The 14,098-nt window shown below is 30.3% G+C and overlaps 1 protein-coding gene across 1 annotated transcript; it reads right to left on the reverse strand.

The window, feature by feature from the left end:
* LOC100264780 (bark storage protein A) lies at positions 1-7,678 on the reverse strand. Its single transcript, XM_002272931.5, has 6 exons — positions 7,253-7,678; positions 5,821-5,888; positions 2,824-2,979; positions 1,431-1,622; positions 1,140-1,319; positions 1-371 (listed from the first exon to the last, which is right to left on the reverse strand). The coding sequence occupies exons 1-6, from the start codon at positions 7,665-7,667 to the stop codon at positions 198-200; spliced, it is 1,185 nt and encodes a 394-aa protein (XP_002272967.3). The 5' UTR covers positions 7,668-7,678; the 3' UTR covers positions 1-197.
* Positions 7,679-14,098: the final 6,420 nt, after the last annotated feature.

Raw genomic sequence — 14,098 nt, forward strand, 5'->3', positions numbered from 1 at the left:
GAAAAGAAAATATAGGGTTTCTTATCATCAACACTCTTAAAAAATAGGTACAACATCGTTAAAGTTTAAATACCTCTGATCAAAGAAATAGAAACTAATTTACCCTTATTCCTAAAATAAAAAAAGAATAATTCTAATATAGTACATTTACCGGGGAAAGAAAATCTCAGTTCTACCATACATGTAGCAATCAAGGCTCATTGATCATGAACTTTGCCCTCCCTACCCAGCAAACCAATAAACTCAACCGCAACCCTAACTGCATTTGTAGCTGCCAAAGAAAAGATTGAAGATGATAGTGTTCCTCCATCCCCAGCTGTGTCCGATATGCCTCGAAAAACAACACTAGGCACTCCATTGGACATAGACGCCTGCACATGATATCAACCATTCCAAAGGTTATAGAGCTGAAGCTAATAAAGAAACCTAAGTCTGTTTGGTAATTGTTTTTTAAAACAAATATTCAAAAAACATGTTTAAGAACCAAAAATAAAAAGCATAGTGGTTTAAGAGAGCATCGTTTAGGCCTTATTTGAGAAATGTTTTCAAAAACAGTTTTAAAAAACAATTTTTGAAAATTATTCTATGGTATTTTATAGAACAAAAGTCTCTTTGAAATCTTGAAATGTTTTTACTCTATTTTCCATATTTTTAAATATGTTTAAATGTCATTTTCTATATTTATATAATTATTTTTTAAAACAGAAAGTCATAAGAAAATAAATGGAAACAATTGGAAACAATTGAAAACAAATAAAATATGTTTTATGAAAATATTATATTTCTATTTTTAAGAATAGAAAAACGTTTTTTATTTTTCTAGTTGTCAAACATATTTTCCTATCTTTTTGTTTTGAAGAACAAATATTTGTTTTTTAAAATGGTTGTCAAAGAGGCTTAGTTGTTTTTTGTTATTTTCATTCTAATGACTATTCAAAAATAATAATAATATAAATATAAAGAATGATTAAAAATAATGCACTAAATATATAAAAGTCATTTTGAAAACATATTTAAGAGTATGAAAAATAGATTAAAAACATTTTAGTTTCCAAATAGAATTTTGTTAAAACAATTTTTAAAAACTATTCTCGAAAACTGATTTTGAAAATACTTCCCAAATATAACACTTGTTTTACCATTACTACAGCAGCACTCTCCTCATCCACAGTCGAGATGTTTAAGGTCTTGAAAAGGAATTCATTGTATGCTGCATTATCGACGAATATATCTGCAGAAGAACCTCTCAATCCGTATGCAACTTTTGGTTTTTCCGATAGGCAATATGTCTCATTTAAGCACTGCTGCAAATCCACTTCCTGGGAAATGGAAAATAGCAGTGAATTCACTTGGAAACAGGCCTGAATTCACCATAAATGGTAGTTCAAATTATCAAGCGAAAGTTTGAAGAGTTGAAGAAGATGGTGAACCTGAAGTTGAGTGGCCAGGTTGAACCATTTTGGATCGGTTTCAAGCCAGAAGAGCTCTTGCATTGGCCGACCGGTGGAGTATAACTGCACCTGCGTAAACTCTATTTCTGCCAAAAGGTTTTCTCCCTTGATCGGTAAGTTGTAGTCCCCAAATTTCAATTCGGGTAATGCTCCTTTCTTTGATTTGAATTTCTATGCGTGACCAAACATCAGTATTCAGTTGGAAAAATGTCAACCCTAAACCCGGCTGTAAACCCAAAACCCAATCCAATATAAAAGAGATGAAATCCAAGAATGGGGAAAGAGAAATATGTCCACAGTTCAAAACCAGTTCTAATGGTTGAGGCTTTGACGCTTCCACTTCTAAGAACCTGTTAGAAGAAAGTTAGACCCCATGCATGCAATGACCAAGAGAGATGAAATCCAAACATTGAAAAAAGAAAATATGCCTGCAGTTTAAAACCAGTTCCAATGCTTTATCATTTGGATCCAGCTACCATACCGAAAAACATAATCAATCAAATTGCACTATAATATACTTGGTCACATTGTTACATGGTCTCGTTATTTGGTGCCTTGGTTCATTGTTTGTACCCTCATTCAATGATTTAGATTTTATCATACGCCTTAAATAAGAGGCAAAATTTGATAGTTATAGAGTTAGTAAACTTAGTTTTTTCCTCATCATTTTTTTTTTTAAATATCTCAAAACCATGAACCCTAAATCAATATTAGTACTAAAAAGTAATGAAACATTTTTTGAAAAAATGTCCCTCAATCCAAAATATAAATTTAAACAAAAAGGGAAGTATGTCTATATATAGTTCAAAACCAGTCCTAATGATTAGTTATTTTTTTAAAATATCATAAATAAACTCTAAACCCTAAATTATAATCCTAACTATTACAATAATAAAGATCTATGAAATTCAAACATTGGAAAAATGGATATGCTTGTGGCTCAAACCATTACTAATAGTTGATATAATAGTAGAGAGTGATGAAATCCAAAAATTCTAATAATAAAGGAATGTGCCTGCAATTTCTTAGGTTGTTTTTGGTATTTAAGCTAGTCAAAGTTTCTCACTATAAGAAATATCACTTTTAGTCATGTTTTATAACTGTGACTTAAAAAGGTAAAATTGTAGTTAAAACTTATAGTCATGGTTCTCTAAAACCGTGACTTTAAAAACACCAAATGTGGTGTGACTATGGCTTCTAGTCATGGCTCTGTTCATAATTTTCATTACTTGTTAGAAAAATGCTGAACCTTAAACCCTAATCGATAGAATAATAAAAAGTTGGAAAAATGAAATACGCTTGCATGTACTTCAAAACAATTCTTGATGGTTAATCATTTTTTGTGTTAAGTGAAGTTAATTTCAGCTAATACCTTCCATTTCCAGGAACTTGTTTGGGCAACATATTTGGGGACACTAACGTCACCAATGAGCAAGGAATCATTAGTGCTTCCAGCAATCCCATAATGAACGATTCCCACAACATCAAATGTGTCAATAAGAAGTTGCACGGTTATACCTGCATTTAGCTGAAGGTACCATAAAAAGGCAAAGTCACAACAAAAGTATACGATAATTTATGTGAGAAAAATGATGATGAATTAGGTATTATCATCTGACCGGATTTCATTTATTATACAAGGAAAGTTTTACAATGTTGGTGTCATTGGAGTTTAGGGTTTATTAATGTGAGTTTGATATGCATTACTCAATTATGGACCAAATAAATAAAAACCTTAGGAGAATAATATTAGCAATATATCTTGTTTCATCAAACTTATCATGGGTCTACTTGAGAGTCATTTTCAAAAAAATACTTTCAATAAAAAATTAGGTGTTTAAAGATCATTTAAAAAAAAAATTAAAGAATGAAGTGATTTTTGGAGCAACACTTAGAGTGCATTTGATATTGATTCTAGAAAACGTTTCTAGTCTTTCAAATACTTGAATGATAAAAATTTTAAATATTAAAAATATTAGAAACACTTTCTAAAATCATTATCAAACGAACTTTTAAAGTGCGTTTGCCAGTTATTCTAGGAAGTGTTTCTAGTATCTTTAATACTTGAAAGATAAAAATTTTTAAGTGTTAGAAAGACAGAAATACTTCCTAAAATTACTACCAAACGCATTCTTAATATTGTTTGATATGGGACTAGAAGGTTTTATTATTTAAATAAGGTTATTAATTTATTGAATATTCCTTTGTTGAAGTTTTACTCTAATTGGAAAATCGACTCCAAATATGATAAATTAATTCTAAATCTTTCAAAATCCTCCACATATTTCAAGTAAAGCAATCAACTTAATGAATGACGCTTTTAATTTTATTATTTTCCATTTTTTATTTAGCCATAAGTGAGATTTTTAAGAAATTGATATAGGGTTTGCAAATTCCACAACTTGTTTTCTTAAACATGAAGTAGAACTTGATGCAACTTTCTCGAGAGGAAGAGGACTAAGCAACCTGTTTAAAGATCTAAGACTCTAAAATGGTTGGGAAGTCAGTGGTCTTTAGGATCTTAGGATGGTTTGAAGGGTCATGATAAAGTGTTAAGAACTTATTGGAAAGTTGAATGGTATGAATAGGACCACAAGGAGAAGAATATTGGCAAAAAACAATGTTTTTACTTCTTCTTCTAGTTCTACCTTAATACTCCAAGGGAGTTTTCTGATACTTGAATTGTTAGATGATTCCTTGGAATGCTTTAAAGAGCTCTAACATCTCTTAGAAGATCGGGTTAATTAATTTGGAGGTCTAAGTTGCACTTTAAGGTGCTATGATTTCATGAATCCTATGAAAATTCACGAGTCAGGAAATTATGAATGAGGTTGTTTTCTCCTTTAATATATTCCATCTAAAAAAAAAAATACTTAGAATTCTTGCCCATTGGCGAGACTATGCTTATAAGCTATATTTTTAATATCTTTTTGTGGAATTAATTGTGTTGATTTGTAGTCAACATAAACTAAAAACTTTTTATTGAAAAGATCATCTTGAAATTTTTAGATGCACAATGTTTAAAATTTCTTTTTTGATAGTGTTATAATTGAGTTAGGCTTTGTTCCAAATCCTTGAGGTGAACTTTTCTAATCTTTCCTTATCATCATCATTTTGCTTAAGAATTCCACCATAGCTTATTTTTGAAGCATTTGCTTTAACAATCTTAAAGGCTTCAAGATTATGTAAGGCATGACAAGGTCTTAACTTTATCTTAATGTTGCACAAATATGACTTATGTCCATGAAAAATTCTATAACATAATTAAAGCTTCTTAAGAAATGTTGTAATTGCTTCTTATCCTTAATATCAGCAAATTGAATTGTTATCTAAATAGAAGTTATAAATCCTTGATAAATATGACAACATAAAAATCTAATCTTAGTCTAGAAAAGGTTGATCTTAGAGGCTAATAAACTTAAATCATTTTCCTTGATAATCTGGATAAACTTATTAAGATGTTTCTCATGTTTTTATATGGATGAAACAAATACTAAAACACCATCAATATAAACAATGAGAATTTCTATATATATATAAAAGAAAAATTAAAGATCTTATTCATTATATTTTAGAATTCTAAGGGTGCATTCTTAAATTTGAAGGGCATGACATTCCATTTATAAGGTCCAAAAGGTATGGTGAAAGCTATCTTATAATGATCCTTTTAAGCAATTTGGATTTGCCAAAATCCTAATTTTTATATCAAACTTACGAGAACATCTAAGATTTAACTAACCTTTGGAGAAGATTTAGGAATAGAACATCTCATTAATCCATCTTAATGTGTCATTAAGAGATTTGTAATTAATTACAGGCCTAGGTGTTCTTCTTTCCAACACTACTTGTTTTTTTAACATTAAATGTATAACAACTCCATAGATTTTCTTACTAAGTAGTTCTTGAATTTCACTTTCGCAATATTTTAGTAATTCTTGATTTATTTGAATTGGGCTTGCCTTAGTGTGAATATCCTTTTCTCTAAATTTTTTATCATAGGCCTATACCAAAATGTATTTAGGGAATTTTGAAAAGACTTCTTTAACCAAATTTTCTTTAAATCTTTTGATGGCTTCTTGATTCTTCCTAACATTCAAATGATCCTCAAGATTCTTATTTCAAGTAATCTTATTTTTCACAAAATTCATTTACTAATTACGAAAACAATTTTAATAAAATTTTCCATTTTCCATTAGAAATTAAGGAATCATGTAACAAAAATCATATATAAAAGCAAACACCCAAAATGCTTCATATCAATTTTGAAGTCATGTATTAACACATTATACAATTTAAAAATGTATAAAAAAACCAATTAAGTAATTAATTATATTAAAATAGAGAAAAAAAAGGAAATATATGATCTTACCGTTTGCTCCCCGGACATCACATAAATTACATCTACACCCTTAATCTTTCCAATGTTGAATCTCCTCCCTAAGCATCCAATACACCAAAATTCAAATCATATTAGGGTTAAGAAGGGTGATTAGAATCAAATGGTTGCATAAGAGAATCATTTTTTACATAAGATATTAGGTACTAATAATTTCAAATTGTATTTAAATTAAAATTTTAATACAATGAGACTCAATCTAGGAACACAACGCCAAGACCTATTCTGGGCTAGCATAGCCTAATCCATATAGGTCCGCCCTAAAAAATAGCCCATTTCTCCGTTTACAAAGAGGCTGGCCTAATTGAGGAAGTTATGAACCTACCCAACTATGGGCCGAATTTAAGCTACCGAGAGTCGGAGACCCAAATAAAGTGACTAACAATGAAAGCTTCGGGTGCCCTAGTTATAGGTCTAAATTGGCCTAGAGAATCCAAATTAGGAACCCACGGCCCAAGATACGGGCCTAGTTCAGGATACCCAAACTAAGAACACTTTTGGGCTACGTCAGCCTGTCCAAGTCCAACTACTATCTCTTTAGAATTAGCCCATTTCTCTATCTACAACATTCCTAGGCGCGATTTGGAATGCTTTTGTTTTTTCCTTTAACTAAAAGCTGAAACCAGAACCGAAGCCATAATTTTCAAAAAAGTAAAAGTTTTATTATTAAATCTAAATAACTTTAAGCATAAGCTAAAATCAATTATGGGCCTTGGGCCAATTTCAGCACATTCCAGTCTCAGACGCTGCCATTAAACAGTCCATTTGGACCCAAAACTGCCCCTAGAACGTTTATACACATGGCATTCTTAGTCCATTCAATCAAAGATGGAACACTTGGGGCTCCACAAAGCATGGGCCACGTTTGGGCTGAGCCCAACCCATAAAAGCCCAAGCACTACCCCAAATATACAAACGCTATTCTAGTCAGTCCCATCGTCACCCACTATGTAAGAGACACATCCCAACTAGAAAGAGTCTAGTTGCCACAGCTTATGGGCCCAATTTTGGGCAACGCATATTATGGGCCTAACTTGGTCCAAGCCCAAATGCTACTAACAACTCCTCCCTTGTTGGGAATAAAATTTAAAGCTAAAGATAAAGCTAAAATCACGATTTTAAAGAAACAATCTTAGTACTACTTTTCTATTAAGTGCCCACTTTCAAGTTAAAAGCTCTTTCATTAAAATTACTTCAGAACATATCCAAAAACCCTTATTGAGTTAATACCCATGCAAGTGAGCCACCCAAACTCTCCACAAGTCATGGGCTTAGTTTGGGCAACTCAAATTATTGGCCCAAGCCCATAAACCCCATATCCCCAAACTTCAACCATCCAATTGAATCAAACAGGAAGAACCATGGGAAGAGAGAGTGAGTGAGAGAGAGAAGTAGAGAAACATACCAGCAAGTTGAACCAGAGGAAAATCAGAGCTAGGAACAAAGAAACCAGAGACTTGAAGAGCAATTTCTTCGGTGGGATAAGTCATTAAAAGCCCAACAAAAGGCCCATTTCTCTCATTCACTCTCTCCACAACCCCATGGAGATGGTGGCTTAGCTTCAGCTCCACTGTCTCCTCCACCATCACCGCCACCACCAGCAACCCCACCAGATCAACGGCCCACAGCCCCCATCTCCACCCACCCACTACTCCTCCCCGCCCTCCGATCATCGAACTCCCTGCTGCTGATGGTGATCGGACGGCTGTGGAGGCTCCTGGAAAGAGGTAGACAGTGAAGGCTGGAGAGAAAGTTGGGAGGGCTGTGATTGGTGGGTGTGGGATTTGGTGTGCGACATGGTATCTTTTAATGTTGTCCATGTCCGGAGACCTGTTGGTAGAAACGTGCATTTGCTATTCCATCACGTGACTTTATAATTGTCGGTACCACATATATATTGGATTAAATATAAATACTTTCAACATTTTTTTTTTATGAAATAAATTTAACTCATGAGATAGGTATACAAAAATTGAGAAAATATTTTTTTCCCAATAAAAGGAATATATTTTTCATATTTGTTTGGCATTTTGGGAAGTGTTTTTAAAAAACGATTTTGAAAACTAACTTTTTCAAAATTATTCTCATAAACTTGAAATATTTGGAACCTCTTTTCTATATTTTAATTGTTTTTTAAATATAGCTTTTTGCATGTAATATTTTATTTTTAATCGGTCATCATATTTATAACATTATTTTTAAAATTAATTATCATGAGACAATTGAAAAATAATAAAAAAATGTTTTCAAAAAATAAGTTATTTTTGTTTTTAAAAATAAAAAATTATTATTTATTTTTTAATTGTCAAACATATATATTTTTTTCCTTAATATTTTTAAATCTAAAGCTTATTATTTTATTTAGGAATTATTTTTATTCTTTAAATATCTATTTATATTAATTATTATCAAAATTATATTTTCTTGCTTATTTCTTTCCCTTAATCATATCTTTTTTTTTTTGTTTTATCACTTTTTTTTTATTTAGTTATCTACAATGGCATTTAATAAAATAATCATCTTTGTCTAATCAAATTCTTGAAAACAAAAAGAAAAAAAAATTAGAAAAAGAAATAAAGAAGAAGAAAAAAACAGGAAGAAAGAAAAATAAAAAATATTTAATATTCAAAGACCAATATTGTTAGTTGCTTATAAAAATAATAAATTAAATATAAAAGGCATATATAAATTTATAAATATAATTATAAATATTTTAAAATAGAAAAATAATTATACATATGTCATAAAGTAGATAAATTATCATTTTAGTATTAAATGTATTTTTTTAATTCTATATATTATTATGAAATACTACAAACTATATTATTCATATATTTAAATTTGATTAAATAATTTTAATATATGTATTGTGTTGCTTCTTTTATTTTGCCTTGTTATGATTATTATCTCCATTAAGATGATATTTTTTCAATCCACTAGTTTCATGAAACCACATTGATCTTAATTTTAATAGTAAAAGAAACTATTACAAGACAATATGTATAAATTATTGACACGATATTTAATGAAATCAAATGCTTAATATTAAGTATATACTTCACAAAATTTATATTTCTTATAAACACACAAGATATTATTATCAAATATCACATATTATATCCCACATAATATCAATTTTTTTTTTGTCAAAACAACTTTAATAAATGTATTATTATTTTTATCTATCATTTTTTTAAAGTTTTTTTTTTTCAATATTTTTATGATTTTTGATCCATTTATTTGTCATCTAAATTTTTGTCATAATTTTCACTAATATTTTCAAATATATAATAATATATTTGTAAAATTCAATACTAATATATCTGTAAAAACTGATATTTTTATCATTAATAATTTTAAGATTGTAGTTATTTTAAATTTTATTCTTAAAATTATTATCTTAAAATTGAATGCTTTCCATTTGAAGTCAACATTTCATTTTAACCACTCTTTTATATCTTCATTATAAAAAAATTGCAACATAATCTTAAATATTATGTTAATAATTATTACTCAATATATATATATACTTAGATGGTTCAACTTTGTCATTCCAAATGGGGCTACTAAACAAAATTATCATCATCATCATCAATATCATAAAAAAATGTCGATAATAATTGAGTAAAAATAAACTTAAGCACAACATCTGATAGGATCTAATGTGAAAATTAGGTTTAGACCTGGCATTAGAATCATTTGAACTGATCATGTTGGATGTATTACAACATCGGACATCAAGAACTATAAATCTCAGATGCAGTAGCCAACCATTACCAAAGCTTCCACTCGCCTGGCAGATCTTGGACGACCACTCGAGCACACTTAACCATTACTCAAGCATCTGAGGCGCTTGTGCGTTGGATAAGCGCTTGAGCAGTTCCAACGCTCAAGTGTCCTTTGTTTTTCTCAAACATCAATTTAAGCATTTTTTTGTTCATAGAAAAAATATCAATCCACTTTAACCCTTCAATAACCTAATTTGCCACTAAACAAACCTTTTTAAACTTACTTGTGATTTTTCGGTTGAATCAACAACAACCTTGAATATTCAATAGAGAGTAAGTCACTGTCTACAAAGTTTTCTAAGCCATGATAAATAGGAACAAAATTGCCAACAAACAAAAATAAGACTCAATGTCCTAATAATCTCTCTTTGGTAATTTTGTGATAAAACACCGTTACATAAACTCCCTAATACTCTCAAATAGAGTTTACATAACACTCAATTACTCTATACTAAGCCTAAACATTCAAACATATGTTGATACTCTCATAATACATCATGATTTGGTACACTTTTTCAATACTTGTAATTTGCACACACTAAAACATAAATACTCAGGGTAAAGAAGTGTGTGGGAGAAATAAATAAATCTAATAATGTAATCAAGATATAGTGATAGAGAATCACTTAGGCAAATCGAATTGTTGCCTAAAAAGGATAGCATGAATGAAGCTAGCCACGACATTGAATCTGAGTATGATAGGACAAAGGGTAGAAAGAATACGACAAATATGTAGCAATGACCTAAGTTGACTTGGTGAAGTTAGTAATGGAAACATAAGTCGACAATGGATGAGACTTTCCATACAAAGTGGCAAGAATAGAGGCAAGCTCACCTTTAGTGACTGCATGAACATTTAGAGAAAAGTTTGGAAGCTGACCAACAAAAAGAGGCGTGCCTAGTACACGCCTTATAGACAAAGTACGTAGAGGCCATGAAGGTTTGGCCATACATAGTAACTTGAAACATGAGACCACTAACTACCAAATAGATGTTCGAATAGAATATGAAAACGTAACGAGGATATGGAGTCCCTCAAATAGTTATAAGAGTCTCTTAGCCCTTAGCATGAAAGAGAGTAGGGAGAGAGGTGTCCTGAAAAGCCCTAAGGTCAATAGGGAGCTCTACCTTGACTCGGCGACCTCAAAGGACAAAATAGTATTCATCACAATCCTTCTCTAAGTGAAAACACTCTAAGAGAAAATCATCTAGGTTGAAAGGACCTTAAATGGGAATGCCATGTATAGGCTCAAGAGATGGAGGCATGGGAAGAGTCACCTCCTTGGGACGACAATGTTTTGCCATACTACTAATACTAAGAAAATATAATAACATGAAAATTGAGAAAAATACCTTAAGAAACTAAACCACTAGAAATGCTCAAACGATAGCCCTAAACAATAGTATAAAGACGAAAAAACGAAATAGGACATGAACTGACCATGAGAAGACGAAGATAAAAAACCTAGGGCACTCAACCGAACTAGAAAGAAGATAATGAAGAAAATGGCACACTGGAGTGCATTATATAGGTGCTTGGGCTGTTGGATGCAAGATTAGTGTTCGAGTAGTTTAAGTGCTGGATATAACTTAAGAAGCACTCAAGCGCTCATATCACATGAAGCAGTGCTAGAAGCAACTTATGGACGCTCAAGCGCTTTGAGTGCTGGTATTGAGTGCTCGATTGATGAAAGGAGCACTTAAACGCTAAGATAAGTGTTGAAGTCTGATACAATAAATGAAATGAAGAAAAATATGAAAAATGGATAGAATACTCAAAGCTTTACAAAACAGACATTGAAATAACAAGTAATTGGCAGACTTAAAAATAATGAGAACAATTTGAAAATCATCTCAGGGCATGATTTAATCCAAAGAACTTACATAATTTAAGAGAGTAGTAATAATTCAAGTAGAAAGCCTAGAGAATATAATTCAATCAATGGATACTCATAGTACTATGCTTAACGCCATAATCACTAAGCATCTGTTTCATCCAAAAGAGTTGGGTACAACAACTCCCTACAACAATCCATTCGGCTTTTATAATGGACAAAGATATTAAATTTTGCTTCTTACTTAGCCAAGTGACTAAACAATTCCCGACAAAGAAACAAGCACAATAAGTGTTTTTCCTATGCTTTATGTTTCCAATCCAATCACCATTGAAATATCTAACAATAACACAAGAGGAACACCATAACCCATAATTTAAAGTCCCGCTAATGTAGCGAATGATTCTTTTAACAAAAGTTAAGTGTAACTCTTTGGGATTTTCTTAGTACCTAGCATAAGTGTTCACACTAAAAGAAATGTTTGGACGACTCACAATGAGGTATAACAAACTTCTTATAATACTCCTATAAAGCTTTTGCTCAACATCTTTTCCAGATGTGTCCTTGCAAAACTTAGTAGTAGTGCCCATGCTTGTCCTAGAGTGCTTGGTGGATTCAAGGCCAATTTTCTTTACCAACTCCCTAGTATATTTAGATTGAAACAAAAAAATGTCATCTTTAAGTTGCCTAATCTACAATTCTAAGGAGAAATTGAGTCCACCTACCATATTCATTTTGAACTCTTTTTCCATTTCCTCAGCAAAATTAAGGGTAAAGTCACTTGAGTGGGGTCCAAAAACTATATTATCAACATAAATATGAGTTATTAATAGTTTGACTTAGACCTATGAATGAAAAGAGTTCTATCAACTCCCCATCTCTCAAAACCTTTTTTCAAAAGGTAAGTTGTAAGCCTCTCATACCAAGCCTCTCATATTTACAAAAGAATGATTCCAATGATTTTAGTTAATTTGATCATTAAGAAAAACGAGTTCAGTTTTATTATTAAGAAAAATGATTTTAGTTTTATTATTATTATTAAAAAAATCATCTCAATATTCCTTAAAAAATGTTTCAGCTTACATTAAAAAAAGAGTTCAATTAAAGAAAAAACAAAAAAAATGATTTCAAATTTTATTTTATTTACAAGTTTGCTGATTAAAATAATATATAAAAAAGATGATTGATAAAATCAAACTGGTACGTAATAGAAATAAACATATAATAATAATAATAATAATAATAATAATAATAATATGATGATGATGATGAATCAATGGAGTTAAATAAATCAATGTGGCCAATCCAAAGCAAGAAAACAAGTAACTATACGCTAACCCATAATCCAAACGAAGGTCAAATACAACAAAGACCAATTTACGAGTGAATGCCATGTGGTCGGTAGCTTATCTCCGATTAGAACAAAAGATGGAGACATGGATATGCACCATTTCCGTTTGGCGTCGGTTTGGCTTCAAAGGGTGCTTCCTGTGCACCTGAACTAGCTTATCTACGATTAGAACCAAAAGGTGATGGAGACATGGCTGCACCATTTCCGTTGGCATCGGTTTGACTTCAAAGGGCGTTTCTTGTGTACTTGAAGATGGAAAATATAAATTTATTAGAAACTTACTTTTCATCAACAGTGTTTCGTCTTGAGGTCCACCTTTTCAATTCTACTTCATAATGCTTGGTTGGTGCTAGTGAGAAAATTTGGACTCAAACTGAACTAGGCACATCCCCCTAAGTCCAAAGGGTGGTTCAGTTCATACAAGAAAATAATTTTTACAACTCTTATTTGAAAATTTATTTTTACAATTTGAAAATTTATTTATGTAATACAAATAAACATAAAATAATAATAATAATAATAATAATATGACAAATCTATAGTTGATGGCCTATTTGAAATAAGGATGAAAATATCGGTAATCATGGATATATCGGTAACTTGATTTTATGGATATATTGGATATATCGGAGAAATATCGATGAATATTTTGAAAAAAAATTTTTGTAAGCAAAAAATTGATCAAAACTCATGGAAATGTAAAAAAAAACCTTGTATTAATATAATTAAAAGTATAATAGACAATTTAAAGTTGTTTTGGTGAAGAATTTGATATATATAGATATATATAATATGATTTGCGATATTATACATAATTATATTATATCAGTTGTACTTATACACTCATTATGAAGTTTCATAAAAAACTTATTTTAGTAAATATCAATAATTTATACATATTATTATATAGCTTGAGGTTCAATTCTGACCATTGGATCACATCCAGTTTTAATTTGAACCATAGATACACAAGGATCAAAATTGAAATATCAATAAAATATTTTATTTGAGATTTAATTTCTAAAATTTTATTAAAAATACGTGATAATAACTTTTTTTTTATTAATATTAATTTATTTAAATAATTAAAATTATTAATAATTTATCTTATTAAATTAATTTTTAATTTATAAAATATATCGATAAAAAATGGAAATTTTAATCCATGGTTGTGATTTAATAAAAATAAAGATGAATAATTAATAATTATTTATATAGAGAGTGGAAAATTGTTCTCATGATATGTTTCTTCTTCTTTTTTAATCCCTACTAAATCT

This window comes from Vitis vinifera, chromosome 16 (assembly GCF_030704535.1).
Source record: "Vitis vinifera cultivar Pinot Noir 40024 chromosome 16, ASM3070453v1".
NCBI lineage: Eukaryota > Viridiplantae > Streptophyta > Magnoliopsida > Vitales > Vitaceae > Vitis > Vitis vinifera.

Excerpts from the sequence above, each read along its gene's own strand:
- LOC100264780 (XM_002272931.5), bottom strand. The coding sequence starts at position 7,667 with ATGGACAACATTAAAAGATACCATGTCGCACACCAAATCCCACACCCA. Across the intron at positions 5,889-7,252 it reads TCCTCTGGTTCAACTTGCTG|GGAGGAGATTCAACATTGGA; the intron begins GTATGTTTCTCT and ends TTGGATGCTTAG. Across the intron at positions 2,980-5,820 it reads TGATGTCCGGGGAGCAAACG|CTAAATGCAGGTATAACCGT; the intron begins GTAAGATCATAT and ends TGGTACCTTCAG.